The 12,903-nt window shown below is 38.1% G+C and overlaps 1 protein-coding gene across 1 annotated transcript in view; it reads right to left on the reverse strand.

The window, feature by feature from the left end:
- The window catches only part of DPH1 (diphthamide biosynthesis 1), a 1,055,215-nt gene that overhangs the window by 407,897 nt on the left and 634,415 nt on the right, over positions 1–12,903 (reverse strand). The window contains exon 5 of the mRNA XM_053706219.1: positions 9,417–9,571. Coding sequence (XP_053562194.1) covers positions 9,417–9,571 — 155 coding nt within the window. The remainder of the gene's footprint in view (positions 1–9,416; positions 9,572–12,903) is intronic.

Consider the following 12,903-nt stretch of genomic DNA (forward strand, 5'->3'; position numbering starts at 1 on the left):
TCCATACCGTTTGGACACCTATACCCACTCAGCCCGCCAGAGTTGGCACATTTGAAAGAATATCTTGAAGAAAATCTGAGGAAAGGATTTATCAGACCGTCTACCTCACCCGCGGGAGCGGGAATGTTCTTCTTAAGCAACAAGGACTCGTCTTTAAGACCTATCATAGACTATCGAGAACTCAATAAAAGAACAATCAAAAACAGGTATCCTCTACCTTTGATACCGGAACTCATAGAACGCCTACAAGATGCTAAAATATTCACAAAGCTCGATCTACGTGGCGCATATAATTTAACCCGCATACGAGAAGGGGATGAGTGGCTGACGGCATTTAGAACCAGATACGGTTTATTCGAGTATCTGGTAATGCCGTTTGGTTTATGTAATGCGCCAGCCACTTTCCAGCATTTCATCGATGAAATATTCAGAGATCTACTTGATGTATGCATTGTCATTTATCTTGATGACATCCTTATATATTCAGACACTATGGAGCAACATGTTAAAGATGTCAGGAAGGTTTTGACAAGACTTCGATCTCATCAATTATACGCTAAGCCAGAGAAGTGTTTGTTCCATACTAAGGAGGTGTCATTTCTTGGATACCATATCAGTCCAACTGGGATCCAAATGCAAGACAACAAAGTCCAGACAGTCTTAGAATGGAAAGAACCCGCTACTAAAAAAGAATTGCAACGTTTTTTGGGATTTGCAAACTATTACAGAAAATTTATAAAAAACTACTCCAAGATTGCAAGACCTCTCACACAACTTATCAGCTCGACTACTCCGTTCCGTTGGACACCTAGCGCTGCCGAAACATTTTCATACCTAAAACATTGTTTTACATCTGCACCTATATTACGTTTTCCAAACCCAAAGCTTCAGTATATCCTAGAAGTGGATTCATCTGACTTTGCAGTTGGTGCAGTACTCTCGCAAAGAGAAACGATAGATTCCCCCATTCATCCAGTCTCTTTTTATTCTAAGGTGATGACTGCTGCTGAGATGAATTACTCCATTGGAGACAAGGAGCTTTTGGCAATAAGAAACTCCTTGGAACACTGGAGACACCTGCTTGAGGGGACTTCTACTCCAATACTCATATACACAGACCACAGAAATTTAGAGTTTCTTCAAAAAAACAAAACACTATCTGCAAGACAGGTTCGATGGAGTCTTTACTTCTCACGTTTTGATTTTCATATCATGTATCGACCAGCCAGTAAGAATGGCAAAGCCGATGCTTTGTCAAGAAAGGATACCAAACCAACACAAAGCACAAATCCATCTTTTATCATTCCAGCAGAACGTTTTATCCATCTGTCAACACAACAGGATTTCATAACATCTTTACGCAAAGCACTTACCGACGACAAAGAGATTCCACATTCTTTGGTAACAAAGCATACCAATGGATTATATTATCATGGTGAACAACTTTACCTACCTGACATATTAGTTGAACCTATACTTAAAATGTACCATGATTCTCCCATCTCTGGTCATCTCGGAGTGAATAAAACTATAGCAATCATAGCAAGACAGTTTTGGTGGCCAGCTATGAGGAGGTCCATTACAGAATATGTAGACACCTGTCATGTATGTGTTACTACCAAACCAGAAAGACAGAAACCTTACGGACTCTTAATGCCTATCGCTCCATCTACCAAACCTTGAGAACATATTGGAATGGATTTTATTGTCGACTTACCTCCTTCTGGCAAACAGAACACCATTCTGGTAGTCATAGATCTCTTTACGAAGATGGGTCACTTTATACCCTTCCACAAATTACCTACATCTACAGAAACTGCAGATTTATTCATGAAACATGTTGTCAAATATCACGGGATCCCACGTAGAATCACCATTGATCGTGGAACTCAATTCACCTCTCAATTTTGGAGAAAATTGTATGACAAACTCCAAATAGACCATAGATATTCCACTTCATTCCATCCTCAGACCAATGGCCAAACTGAGAAACTTAATCAATGGCTTGAACAGTACATTCGCTGCTATTGTTCTCAACATCAACAAGATTGGCTCCAACACATTCATCTAGCAGAATTCGCTTATAACAATAATACCAATTCTTCAACTAAATTATCTCCATTCTTTGCGAATTATGGATATCATCCTCAAATACTACTGACTGATTAACTTCCATCACCTTCACCATTGGTCGATGAGTTCCATAATTCACTACTTGAAATATTCAAACAAATCCGACACAACATAATTGCTGCACAAGAGACCCAAAAACGATACTATGATATGCGTAGAAGACCATCACCAAACTATCAGGTTGGAGATCTTGTTTGGTTATCCACCAAGAATTTAAAACTGCAAGTACCCAATAAAAAACTTGGTAGTCTGTTTATTGGACCCTTTCCTATTGCCAAGGTCGTTAACCAGAATGCAGTCACTTTGACATTGCCTCCATCATCAAAACTTCATCCAACCTTTCATGTATCACTACTGAAACCGGCAAAACCAACTAGAGTATCTACTCCAAATGCTTCATCTACTTCAGTTCCTTCCGATTTGCTGGAGTATGAAGTTGAAAGTCTGGTGGATTCTAGGATTTCCAGGGGCGAACTCCAGTATTTGGTGCGCTGGAAGAACTACACCGAGGAAGATGACACCTGGGAACCCTCCTCTAATCTTTCCGCTCCTAAGTTGGTGGCACGATTCCATAGGCGAAATCCGGATCGTCCCCGGCCTCAAGCTGTGGGACAGCTTGCTTAGGTGGGGGGTCATGTCAGGTCTCCTGTCAGTCATTTCATAGCCCTTCCCACTTTGTCTTTAAGAGTATCCTGTTTCCTGTAAACAAGTGCTTAGTATTGAAACTGCTTCCTAGCAGGTGTATGTGCAGTTGTTTCTTAGGATACAAACCTAACATAATCTCCTTTCTCTAAGCCACTTGGACATCTGAACTAAGGATTAAAACTCCTCTCTACTACTGCAGCATTTATTGGCCCTGCAGTTTCTGAAGCTACATTGGACCGCAACATATTTCACAGCACACCTTCCTATTACAAAATCTTGCGCTCCCTTCTTGCCACAACTCCACTGGCACTTAGTGGTTGTTTCCGGAGTACAAGTCAACTTACCAGAAGAAAACCAAAGCAATTACAAAGAGGAAAATTGGATTGTAAAACCGGAACTTAACCACACCCCCTTTTTGTGACATCTCTCTCTGTTCATTCAGCTTCAGTGCAGCCTACTCTGATTCAGTGTGTCAGCAAGTCTGAATAGGATTGTTTCCATCTCTACACTATCTGATACAAGGTAACACCTTGCCTGAACTAGCTAACAGAGACTTTGTTTACTATAACACCAGAGCCTTTGTGTTGTTACATTGTGCCCAGATTAACTTTAACCTTTAATAACTTTTCACTGATAGTTAATCTGTATTCATCCACATTGAATACAGAAACTCAGGTGGAACAAACTCATTTTATGCAACACTGCAATTGAGATCCAAAACTATATTCATAATTGTAACAGAGTAAACACAGAATATCACAGGTCCAGTACGCAGGGCGCCCTAGCTGCAAAATAAAGAGATGCTGAAGCGAACACATTCGCAATGTGAAGAATACATTTCTGAAATATAGTGTTTCAAGACATTGCACATATGCTCATAGGGAAAGTTCCAAAACACTTTCCATTTGACCCATTGAACAAATATCTAGAAATATCCATAATGCTCTATTGCTACTAAGACGTAGGGAGACTTTCTGGATACACAAACTGCACACCTAGATTCCAGAAAGCCTTAATGAATGTGTTGATCTGGCAGCTTTTAATTTATAACACTTTATATTTTTGATATTGATATACCCACCCCTTAACATGCGCACACAGTTTTTTATGACTGTGTTCACTCACCCTCACAACTATTTATCTGAATAAGAATCAGTCAATAATAATTACCAAACACCCCTAAAGGGACTTTTACATATTTATTTTAGACAATTTCACTACATTCACATCACTTACACTCACTAGCTTCCAATCACTTATATTATCATCCTTACTTCACTAACAATTTAGTATATTTTTTTATATTCCATCACGTCTTCCCCTCCCTTTTAATATCCTTATATAATGGCTTATGTATCATTGTGTCTTCTATACCAAATAGTTAGTACAGCAATTTATATTATTTGTTCAAATATCCGAGACCCAGGTATAATTGTGTACTTAATATCTTCATTTTTTCAGTATAACACTCATCAATACCTACATCATTCATTCATTATTTTATATTCCACATTAATACATTTATAAATGAATAAATCTAGAATGGTACATTAGTAGCATTATTATTTATATTTATAGGATATTTAGACTGTTTCACAATAACAACAATAACATTATTCCTTTCTCTTCACTCCCATGGTATAAACGTCTTCAGTGTTAAACATCTGTATCAATATTTTCCACATAGTTTTTCATCAGTACAAACCCATGTTTATTTCGTTAACACCATTATCTATGTTTTTTTCTAAATAATTTAATATGTCAGTTTTTGATCGATAATTATGTCACACACTATACGAGTTGTATTAACATTGTATACCAAAATCAATACGCTATGTGAAGCCATCCCTCTTCCCTGGATTGGATCTCTTTTCGGTGGTGTTCCACCACATACGCCCCCTAGCAGTTATAGGCCGGGTAACTAATGATGCAGCACACGGTGAGTGCTGCTATTGAACACATATGTTTATGAGTTAAACAGAATCTTTTGTTCAAAATTCATAGCATCATCAAGAGGGCATTGTATTATAACCTATCAGATAGGATTTGTATTCAACACCCCTGGTCCACCTGGTATTATGATTACTTTGTGATATGTACATAGCGGATCTCATCGTGGCTAAATGTGTCATGAAAATTAACCTTGTTATATACGATATTAGTAAGGTAATTGAGATTACTATTTCCCCCCTTTTCCTGGCCACTTTGATTTTAACCTGTGAGTGTTACAAATGAGAATGTTTAGAATTATAGATGCGTTTACATGATAGGCCCGACAAATGTTTTGACACTTCCACTGTGAACATATATCGGTTTTCTTTAGCGTCTGATAAATATATAACTTTGTACATATTATGAAATTATTCTACATTCTTTTATGTATATACATATATTTGATAAATCATCTGTTAGATTTGATCTACTTTTGACTAATGTGTTGTTATATATACGAGTTTGCACATATTATGAAATCACTCTGCATATTTTCTCTGTATATATAGATATTTGATGGATCATCTGTTATATTTGATTTGTTATGGATTTACGTATTTTTTTGAATTGTAAGCTATGGATTGTTTATGTTGGTTGCTATGACACACATAATTGGATAACACACCTCCTTCCAGGTGCCTCAATTTGAGTATGATTAGTTGTTTGGTATATAAGGCAGGTTTTTTTTTTTAATTTTTGTATTAAGCCTGATGAAAGTTACCGGTTGACTAACGAACGCGTTGCTTGTTTTTATCTGTTTTAATAAAGTAAGTTGTTACACTTCTTGCCTATATACCATTTATTTCTCTGCTGTACACCTGGAATTTGGTGATATCTCGCTGGGATTTTGGACCCTGCACTGTTGTAGTTCGAGCCACCCTGGAGGTCAGTCTGCTGGGTGACTGTTAGATTCCAGCCTGCTCTACTTGCACCATAAGGGGTGCTTCACCAAATGTGAGTGTAATTTTCTCATTTACCATCTTACAAGAGTACATACAGTGCTAGGCCATGTGGTACTTCTGTTCCTTTGTATACTCTATATATACAATGTTCTTTCATATCACCTATGATCGGTACAGATAACCATTTTAATGCTGTGTGATCTGAACTGGCAATTGATATTTGTCCTCCGGTAGTTCCCCTATGCAAAACATGGACTCTTATTTAACCTACTTGATTACTCTTTTTAAATAAGTCTACATATATTTTGTTTGTCTATTTGTGTATTTGTAAAGTTTTAATAAAAAATGAACTTAAAACAACTATACACAAGGAAACCCAAGGAACAGAAAAAACAGAAAATGCACCTTTATAAAAGCAAATGTAGGCAAGAACACTAAAACATAACCAATGCCTAAGCAAAGGATTTACATTAAAGCATTTAAGAACCTAAAAGTAACGCCAAATATAAAAAAGGTGCATATAAAGTGGTTCACCAAAGTGCATATGGGACATGACTCGACTTATTGAACATCACATGGTATAGCAGGGTAGAATTAACAGCAGGGTACAATTAGTGGAGCCTTCTCTGGGCATCCCCTTTTCCCCCGTTACCACTTTCTGTTGGGGTACCGCAAGGCTCTGTCCTTGGTCTCCTTCTCTTCTCAATCTACACATCATCTTTAGGTTCCTTAATAAAGTCCCATGGGTTTCAATACCATTTGTATGCCGATGACGCCCCAATCTACCTCTCTGCACCAGACCTATCTTCTTACTTGCAAACTCGTGTCACTAACTGTCTGTCTTTCTCATATCTCATCTTGGATGTCCTCTCACTACCTTAAGCTAAATCTCTCCAAAACTGAGCTCTTTATTTTCCCCCTTCTTCAAAAATCTCCACCCCCAACTTCTCTATAACTGTCAATAATTCCATCACTACCCCTACCCTACATGCTCGATGTCTTGAGGTCACACGTGACTCAGATCTTTCCTTCACTCCTCACATTCAGTCCTTGGTTAAAGCCTGCTGCTTCCATCATAAAAACATCTCTAAAATTAGACATTTCCTTTCACAAGACACAACTAAGATTCTAATCCACTCTCTCATCCTTTCCAGACTCGATTACTGCAACTTCATCCTCTCTGGTCTCCCTAGCTGCCGCCTAGCTCCTTTACAATCCATAATGAATTCCTCTGCCAGGCTCATCTTCCTTACATGTCGCTCTTCATCTGATGCACTTCTCTGCCAATCCCTTTACTGGCTTCTTCTTGCCTCCAGGCTTAAACACAAAATTCTCACTCTGACATACAAAGCCCTCAACTGCACTGCTCCCCCCTAGATCTCAGACCTTGTTTTCAGATACTCTCCCTCCGACCCCTTCGCTCTGCCCATGATCTGCTATTCTCCTCCTCTCTTGTAACCTCTTCAAATTCCCATTTACAAGACTTCTCCAGACTGGTTCCCATCTTGTGGAACTCTCTGCCTCACTCCACAAGACTCTCCCCTAGTTTTGAAAGCTTCAAGTGCTCCCTAAAGACTGTACTATTCAGGGATGCATACAACCTACACTAACCACTGCTATCCCCTTGAACCCCTTAGCATGTAAGCCTATGAGCCAAGGTGTTTGTAGATCACCTGCATAAGAGCCGATTACAACAGTGCAACTCTCGGCAGGGACCTCTACCTATTTGAACCCCTATAAATGTTACCTTGCATACCGCCTATGTTTATAGCGCTGCGGAATCTGTTGGCGCTCTACAAATACTTGATAATAATAATAATAAAATAATAAATGAAAGCATGTAAAGATCCTGGAACTTAGAAGCTTATTTTATCCTGTAATGTAGCATGGTCCAAGATGAGTAACTAAGCAAGGACTACCCTCAGTGCTCTAGTTACAACAATAGTGGCGTAGGGCTAGAGCGCTGATTGGAGAATATTTCAAACTATTAGCTCACAAAAAAAATGTACTTTTGAAGTGGGCAGCCGGAGCGCGTGGTATTAGAATTTCATATCTGTATTCAAAATTAAGTTCATTACAACTGATGAATTAAACTCCATCTAAAATATCACTAACATTCCTGATCTGTTTATACAAAGAGAAAAGTTTACCATCACTTTAATACTTAGCCTAATGCATAGTTTAGAGATTCTTAGAGAGTTAACAGCAGATTACTTCTAAATCTACACATCAGGCCCTCTTGTTCTCTTTTTTTTTTTGTGTGTACATTTTACTAAATCATTCCAATCATATTCATATCTATTTTCTCTCTAATGTCCTTGACTCTGTATTTACTACAGATTATGAATGTGCTACTTGTAATTTCTAATAAGTGTGCACTATGGCAAATATGAAGAGTCTCACTAACATTGTTTATAAGCAGTCCATTTTCATTGCAACCAACAAGCTATTAAAAGACCTGGGGTGTCTATATCTGATGCTATGTTTATGAAGTCTAAAAGAAAGTTTTAGGTAAACAGCTGGCTCCAATGAAGAGTGCACTACTAGAGATGTCGAATTTACTCAGCATACATTATTTATTGCAAATTCTCAACATATTTATGGTGATTCAGGGTCATTTGGGCTCCCTTAAGGTTCACTGTGAATGTCTAGAAAATATTTGTGATAGTTTGGTCTACTTAAATGTCTCTGGTTCTTGACTATATTGGTAAGAGCAATACTTGAGGTGTCAAGTTATTTCTACATTTATAAGCCCTGTTTTACATATGTGTATGTGTTTTGTTTGTTTTAGGTGATGTTAGTATCTGCAGTTATTTATGCTGGGCTTAAAGGGACAACTTTAAACCTGTTACCAATGCATACAAATGTATGGCTTACTTTAAGATTTCTGAAACCAGCAGGCAACACTTTAAAAAAAAAAAAAAAAAGAGAAAAGAATAAATACCCAGCAAAAATGTCTACGATTACGGCTTCATCGCCGAAACATGTCAGCAGACAGTCACTAGAGTGAAGCTATCTCCACTCACTACTAAACTTGTGATTCCTGTATCCCTGGAGGGAACCAGTAATTTTATTTGCAATAAAGAAAAGAATATTTGTATTCACAACTGGCTGTCTGTGCACCTCATTTGAACTTTGTTGTCTTCAGCAAAAATGTCTAACAAGCAAACACAGTACTGTATTGGACTGCTCAGCCGTCTCTCTCGTTTTTAAGGAAAAGCCTTTGCAACATGGTAGCATGAATTTAAAGATATATGAAACCCAATTTTTTTTTCATGATTTAGAAAGAGCAGGCAATTTTAATCAGCTTTCCAATTTACTTTTAATATTTAATATGCTTCATTCTCTTGATATATTTTATTGAAAATAGGCTCAGTAGCTGCCGATTAGTGGCTGCACATAGATGCGTAGTGCGATTGGCTCACCCATGTGAATTGCTATTTCTTTAATGAAGGATACCTGAAGAATTAAGCAAATTAAAAAATAAAAGTAAAAAGAAGTAAATTGGAATGTTGTTTAAAAATATGAAAGATAAATGTTTGGTTTTCTGTCCCTTTAAGGTCTATATAGACATTATATGTGTTATGTCTGCAATGCTCTTTTAAATTCAAGAGGTCTTCCCACCAGATTTTAACTGTTACTGACTTATTGTGTCCATGAAGAAATATGTCACACTGTTCTCCTATCCAAACCTGATTGTTAAATGCCTTTTTATTTATACAAAGAGCATGTTTGTCACCTTACCTGAAGGGCCGAAACAAACTGGATTGTGCTGACAAAGGCAAGCGAAGTGCCACTGGAGAAGTTGAAACGGATGGTGTCAACAAAATGGGATGTATCAATCTTTATATCCACAAAGACATACAGCATTTTTATCCCTTGCGTGGTATCAATGGGAACTGTGGAATAGAAAAACAGAAGTTGAAAAAACATAATTTATGTAAGAACTTACCTGATAAATTCATTTCTTTCATATTAGCAAGAGTCCATGAGCTAGTGACGTATGGGATATACATTCCTACCAGGAGGGGCAAAGTTTCCCAAACCTCAAAATGCCTATAAATACACCCCTCACCACACCCACAAATCAGTTTAACGAATAGCCAAGAAGTGGGGTGATAAGAAAAAAGTGCGAAAGCATAAAAAACAAGGAATTGGAATAATTGTGCTTTATACAAAAAAAATCATAACCACTACAAAAAAGGGTGGGCCTCATGGACTCTTACTAATATGAAAGAAATGAATTTATCAGGTAAGTTCTTACATAAATTATGTTTTCTTTCATGTAATTAGCAAGAGTCCATGAGCTAGTGACGTATGGGATAATGACTACCCAAGATGTGGATCTTCCACGCAAGAGTCACTAGAGAGGGAGGGATAAAATAAAGACAGCCAATTCCGCTGAAAAATAATCCACACCCAAAATAAAGTTTAAATCTTATAATGAAGAAAACTGAAATTATAAGCAGAAGAATCAAACTGAAACAGCTGCCTGAAGTATTTTTCTACCAAAAACTGCTTCAGAAGAAGAAAACACATCAAAATGGTAGAATTTAGTAAAAGTATGCAAAGAAGACCAAGTTGCTGCTTTGCAAATCTGATCAATCGAAGCTTCATTTCTAAACGCCCAGGAAGTTGAAACTGACCTAGTAGAATGAGCTGTAATCCTTTGAGGCGGAGATTTACCCGACTCGACATAAGCATGATGAATTAAAGATTTCAACCAAGATGCCAAAGAAATGGCAGAGGCCTTCTGACCTTTCCTAGAACCAGAAAAGATAACAAATAGACTAGAAGTCTTTCGGAAATACTTAGTAGCTTCAACATAATATTTCAAAGCTCTAACTACATCCAAAGAATGCAATGATCTCTCCTTAGAATTCTTAGGATTAGGACATAATGAAGGAACCACAATTTCTCTACTAATGTTGTTAGAATTCACAACCTTAGGTAAAAATTTAAAAGAAGTTCGCAACACCGCCTTATCCTGATGGAAAATCAGAAAAGGAGAATCACAAGAAAGAGCAGATAATTCAGAAACTCTTCTAGCAGAAGAGATGGCCAAAAGAAAACAAAACTTTCCAAGAAAGTAATTTAATGTCTAGCGAATGCATAGGTTCAAACGGAAGAGCTTGAAGAGCCCCCAGAACCAAATTCAAACTCCAAGGAGGAGAAATTGACTTAATAACAGGTTTTATACGAACCAAAGCTTGTACAAAACAATGACTATCAGGAAGAATAGCAATCCTTCTGTGAAAAAGAACAGAAAGAGCAGAGATTTGTCCTTTCAAGGAACTTGCAGACAAACCTTTATCCAAACCATCCTGAAGAAACTGAAAAATTCTCGGAATTCTAAAAGAATGCCAGGAAAAATGATGAGAAAGACACCAAGAAATGTAAGTCTTCCAGACTCGATGATATATCTTCCTAGATACAGATCTACGAGCCTGTAACATAGTATTAATCACAGAGTCAGAGAAACCTCTTTGACTAAGAATCAAGCGTTCAATCTCCATACCTTTAAATTTAAGGATTTGAGATCCTGATGGTAAAAAAAGGACCTTGTGACAGAAGGTCTGGTCTTAACGGAAGAGTCCACCGTTGGTAAGAAGCCATGCGGACAAGATCCGTATACCAAAACCTGTGAGACCATGCTGGAGCCACCAGCAGAAAAAACGAGCATTCCTTCAGAATCTTGGAGATTACTCTTGGAAGAAGAACTAGAGGTGGAAAGATATAAGCAGGATGATACTTCCAAGGAAGTGACAATGCATCCACTGCTTCCGCCTGAGAATCCCTGGATCTGGACAGATACCTGGGAAGTTTCTTGTTTAGATGAGAAGCCATCAGATCTATTTCTGGAAGTCCCCACATTTGAACAATCTGAAGAAACACCTCTGGGTGAAGAGACCACTCGCCCGGATGTAACGTTTGGCGGCTGAGATAATCCGCTTTCCAACTGTCAATACCTGGGATATGAACCGCAGAGATTAGACAGGAGCTGGATTCCGCCCATACCAGCATTTGAGATACTTAATTCATAGCCAGAGGACTGTGAGTCCCTCCTTGATGATTGATATATGCCACAGTTGTGACATTGTCTGTCTGAAAACAAATGAACGGTTCTCTCTTTAGAAGAGGCCATGACTGAAGAGCTTCTGAAAATTGCACGGAGTTCCAAAATATTGATTGGTAATCTCACCTCCTGAGATTTCCCAAACCCCTTGTGCTGTCAGAAACCCCCATACAGCTCCCCAACCTGTCAGACTGGCATCTGTTGAGTCCAGGTTGGAAGAAAAAAAGAAGCCCCCTGAACTAAACGATGGTGGTCTGTACCACGTCAGAGGGTGTCGAACAATCAGTTTTAAAGATATTAAATGAGATATCTTTGTATAATCCCGGCACCACTGGTTCAGCATACAGAGCTGAAGAGGTCACATGTGAAAATGAGCAAAGGGGAACACGTCCAATGCAGCAGTCATAAGAACCTAGAATTTCCATGCATAAGGCTACCGAAGGGAATGATTGAGACTGAAGGTTTCGATAAGCTGAAACCAATTTCAGACGTCTCCTGTCCAACATGGACACTGAATCTATCCGGAAATCTAAAAAAGGTTACTCTTGTCTGAGGAATCAACAAACTGATTGGTTAATTGATCCTCCAACCATGTTCTTGAAGAAACAACACTCATAAAAATCTGGAAAGGATCTTTCCATTGAAAATGAGCAAAGGGAATTGAATCCAATGCTGTTAAAACTTCTATGCATATATAGCAACTGAAGGAAATAATAGAGACTAAAGGTACCGACAGACGGAACCCAATACAAATTGTCCCTTGTCTGATAGAGACAAAGATAGTGACATAAACCATCTGGAAACCTAAAAAAAGGTGACCCTTGCGTGAGGAATCAAGAGCTTTTGAAAAAAAGATCCTCTAACTATGTCCTGAAGAGCAAATGAAACATATGAGAATCCGCATCCTCAGGAAATAATCTGAATGAAAACAGAAAAATTAAGAATATGCATTTATTTTATCTAAAGAAAACAAATAATGCTATCAATGACCACAAAAAGGCAGAATAGTTTGAATAAAACTCCAAAACCCAGTTCCTAGAAAAGGAACTGGAATAAAAACCCCAGAAGATTCCAGGTCTGAGCAGCGCTTGAACCCCATGGGTACCCAGCCATGCTTCAACAGTATCCAAAATATATAGGACAGAAACACACTGA

The sequence above is a fragment of the Bombina bombina genome, chromosome 3, assembly GCF_027579735.1.
Source record: "Bombina bombina isolate aBomBom1 chromosome 3, aBomBom1.pri, whole genome shotgun sequence".
NCBI classification, from domain to species: Eukaryota; Metazoa; Chordata; class Amphibia; order Anura; family Bombinatoridae; genus Bombina; species Bombina bombina.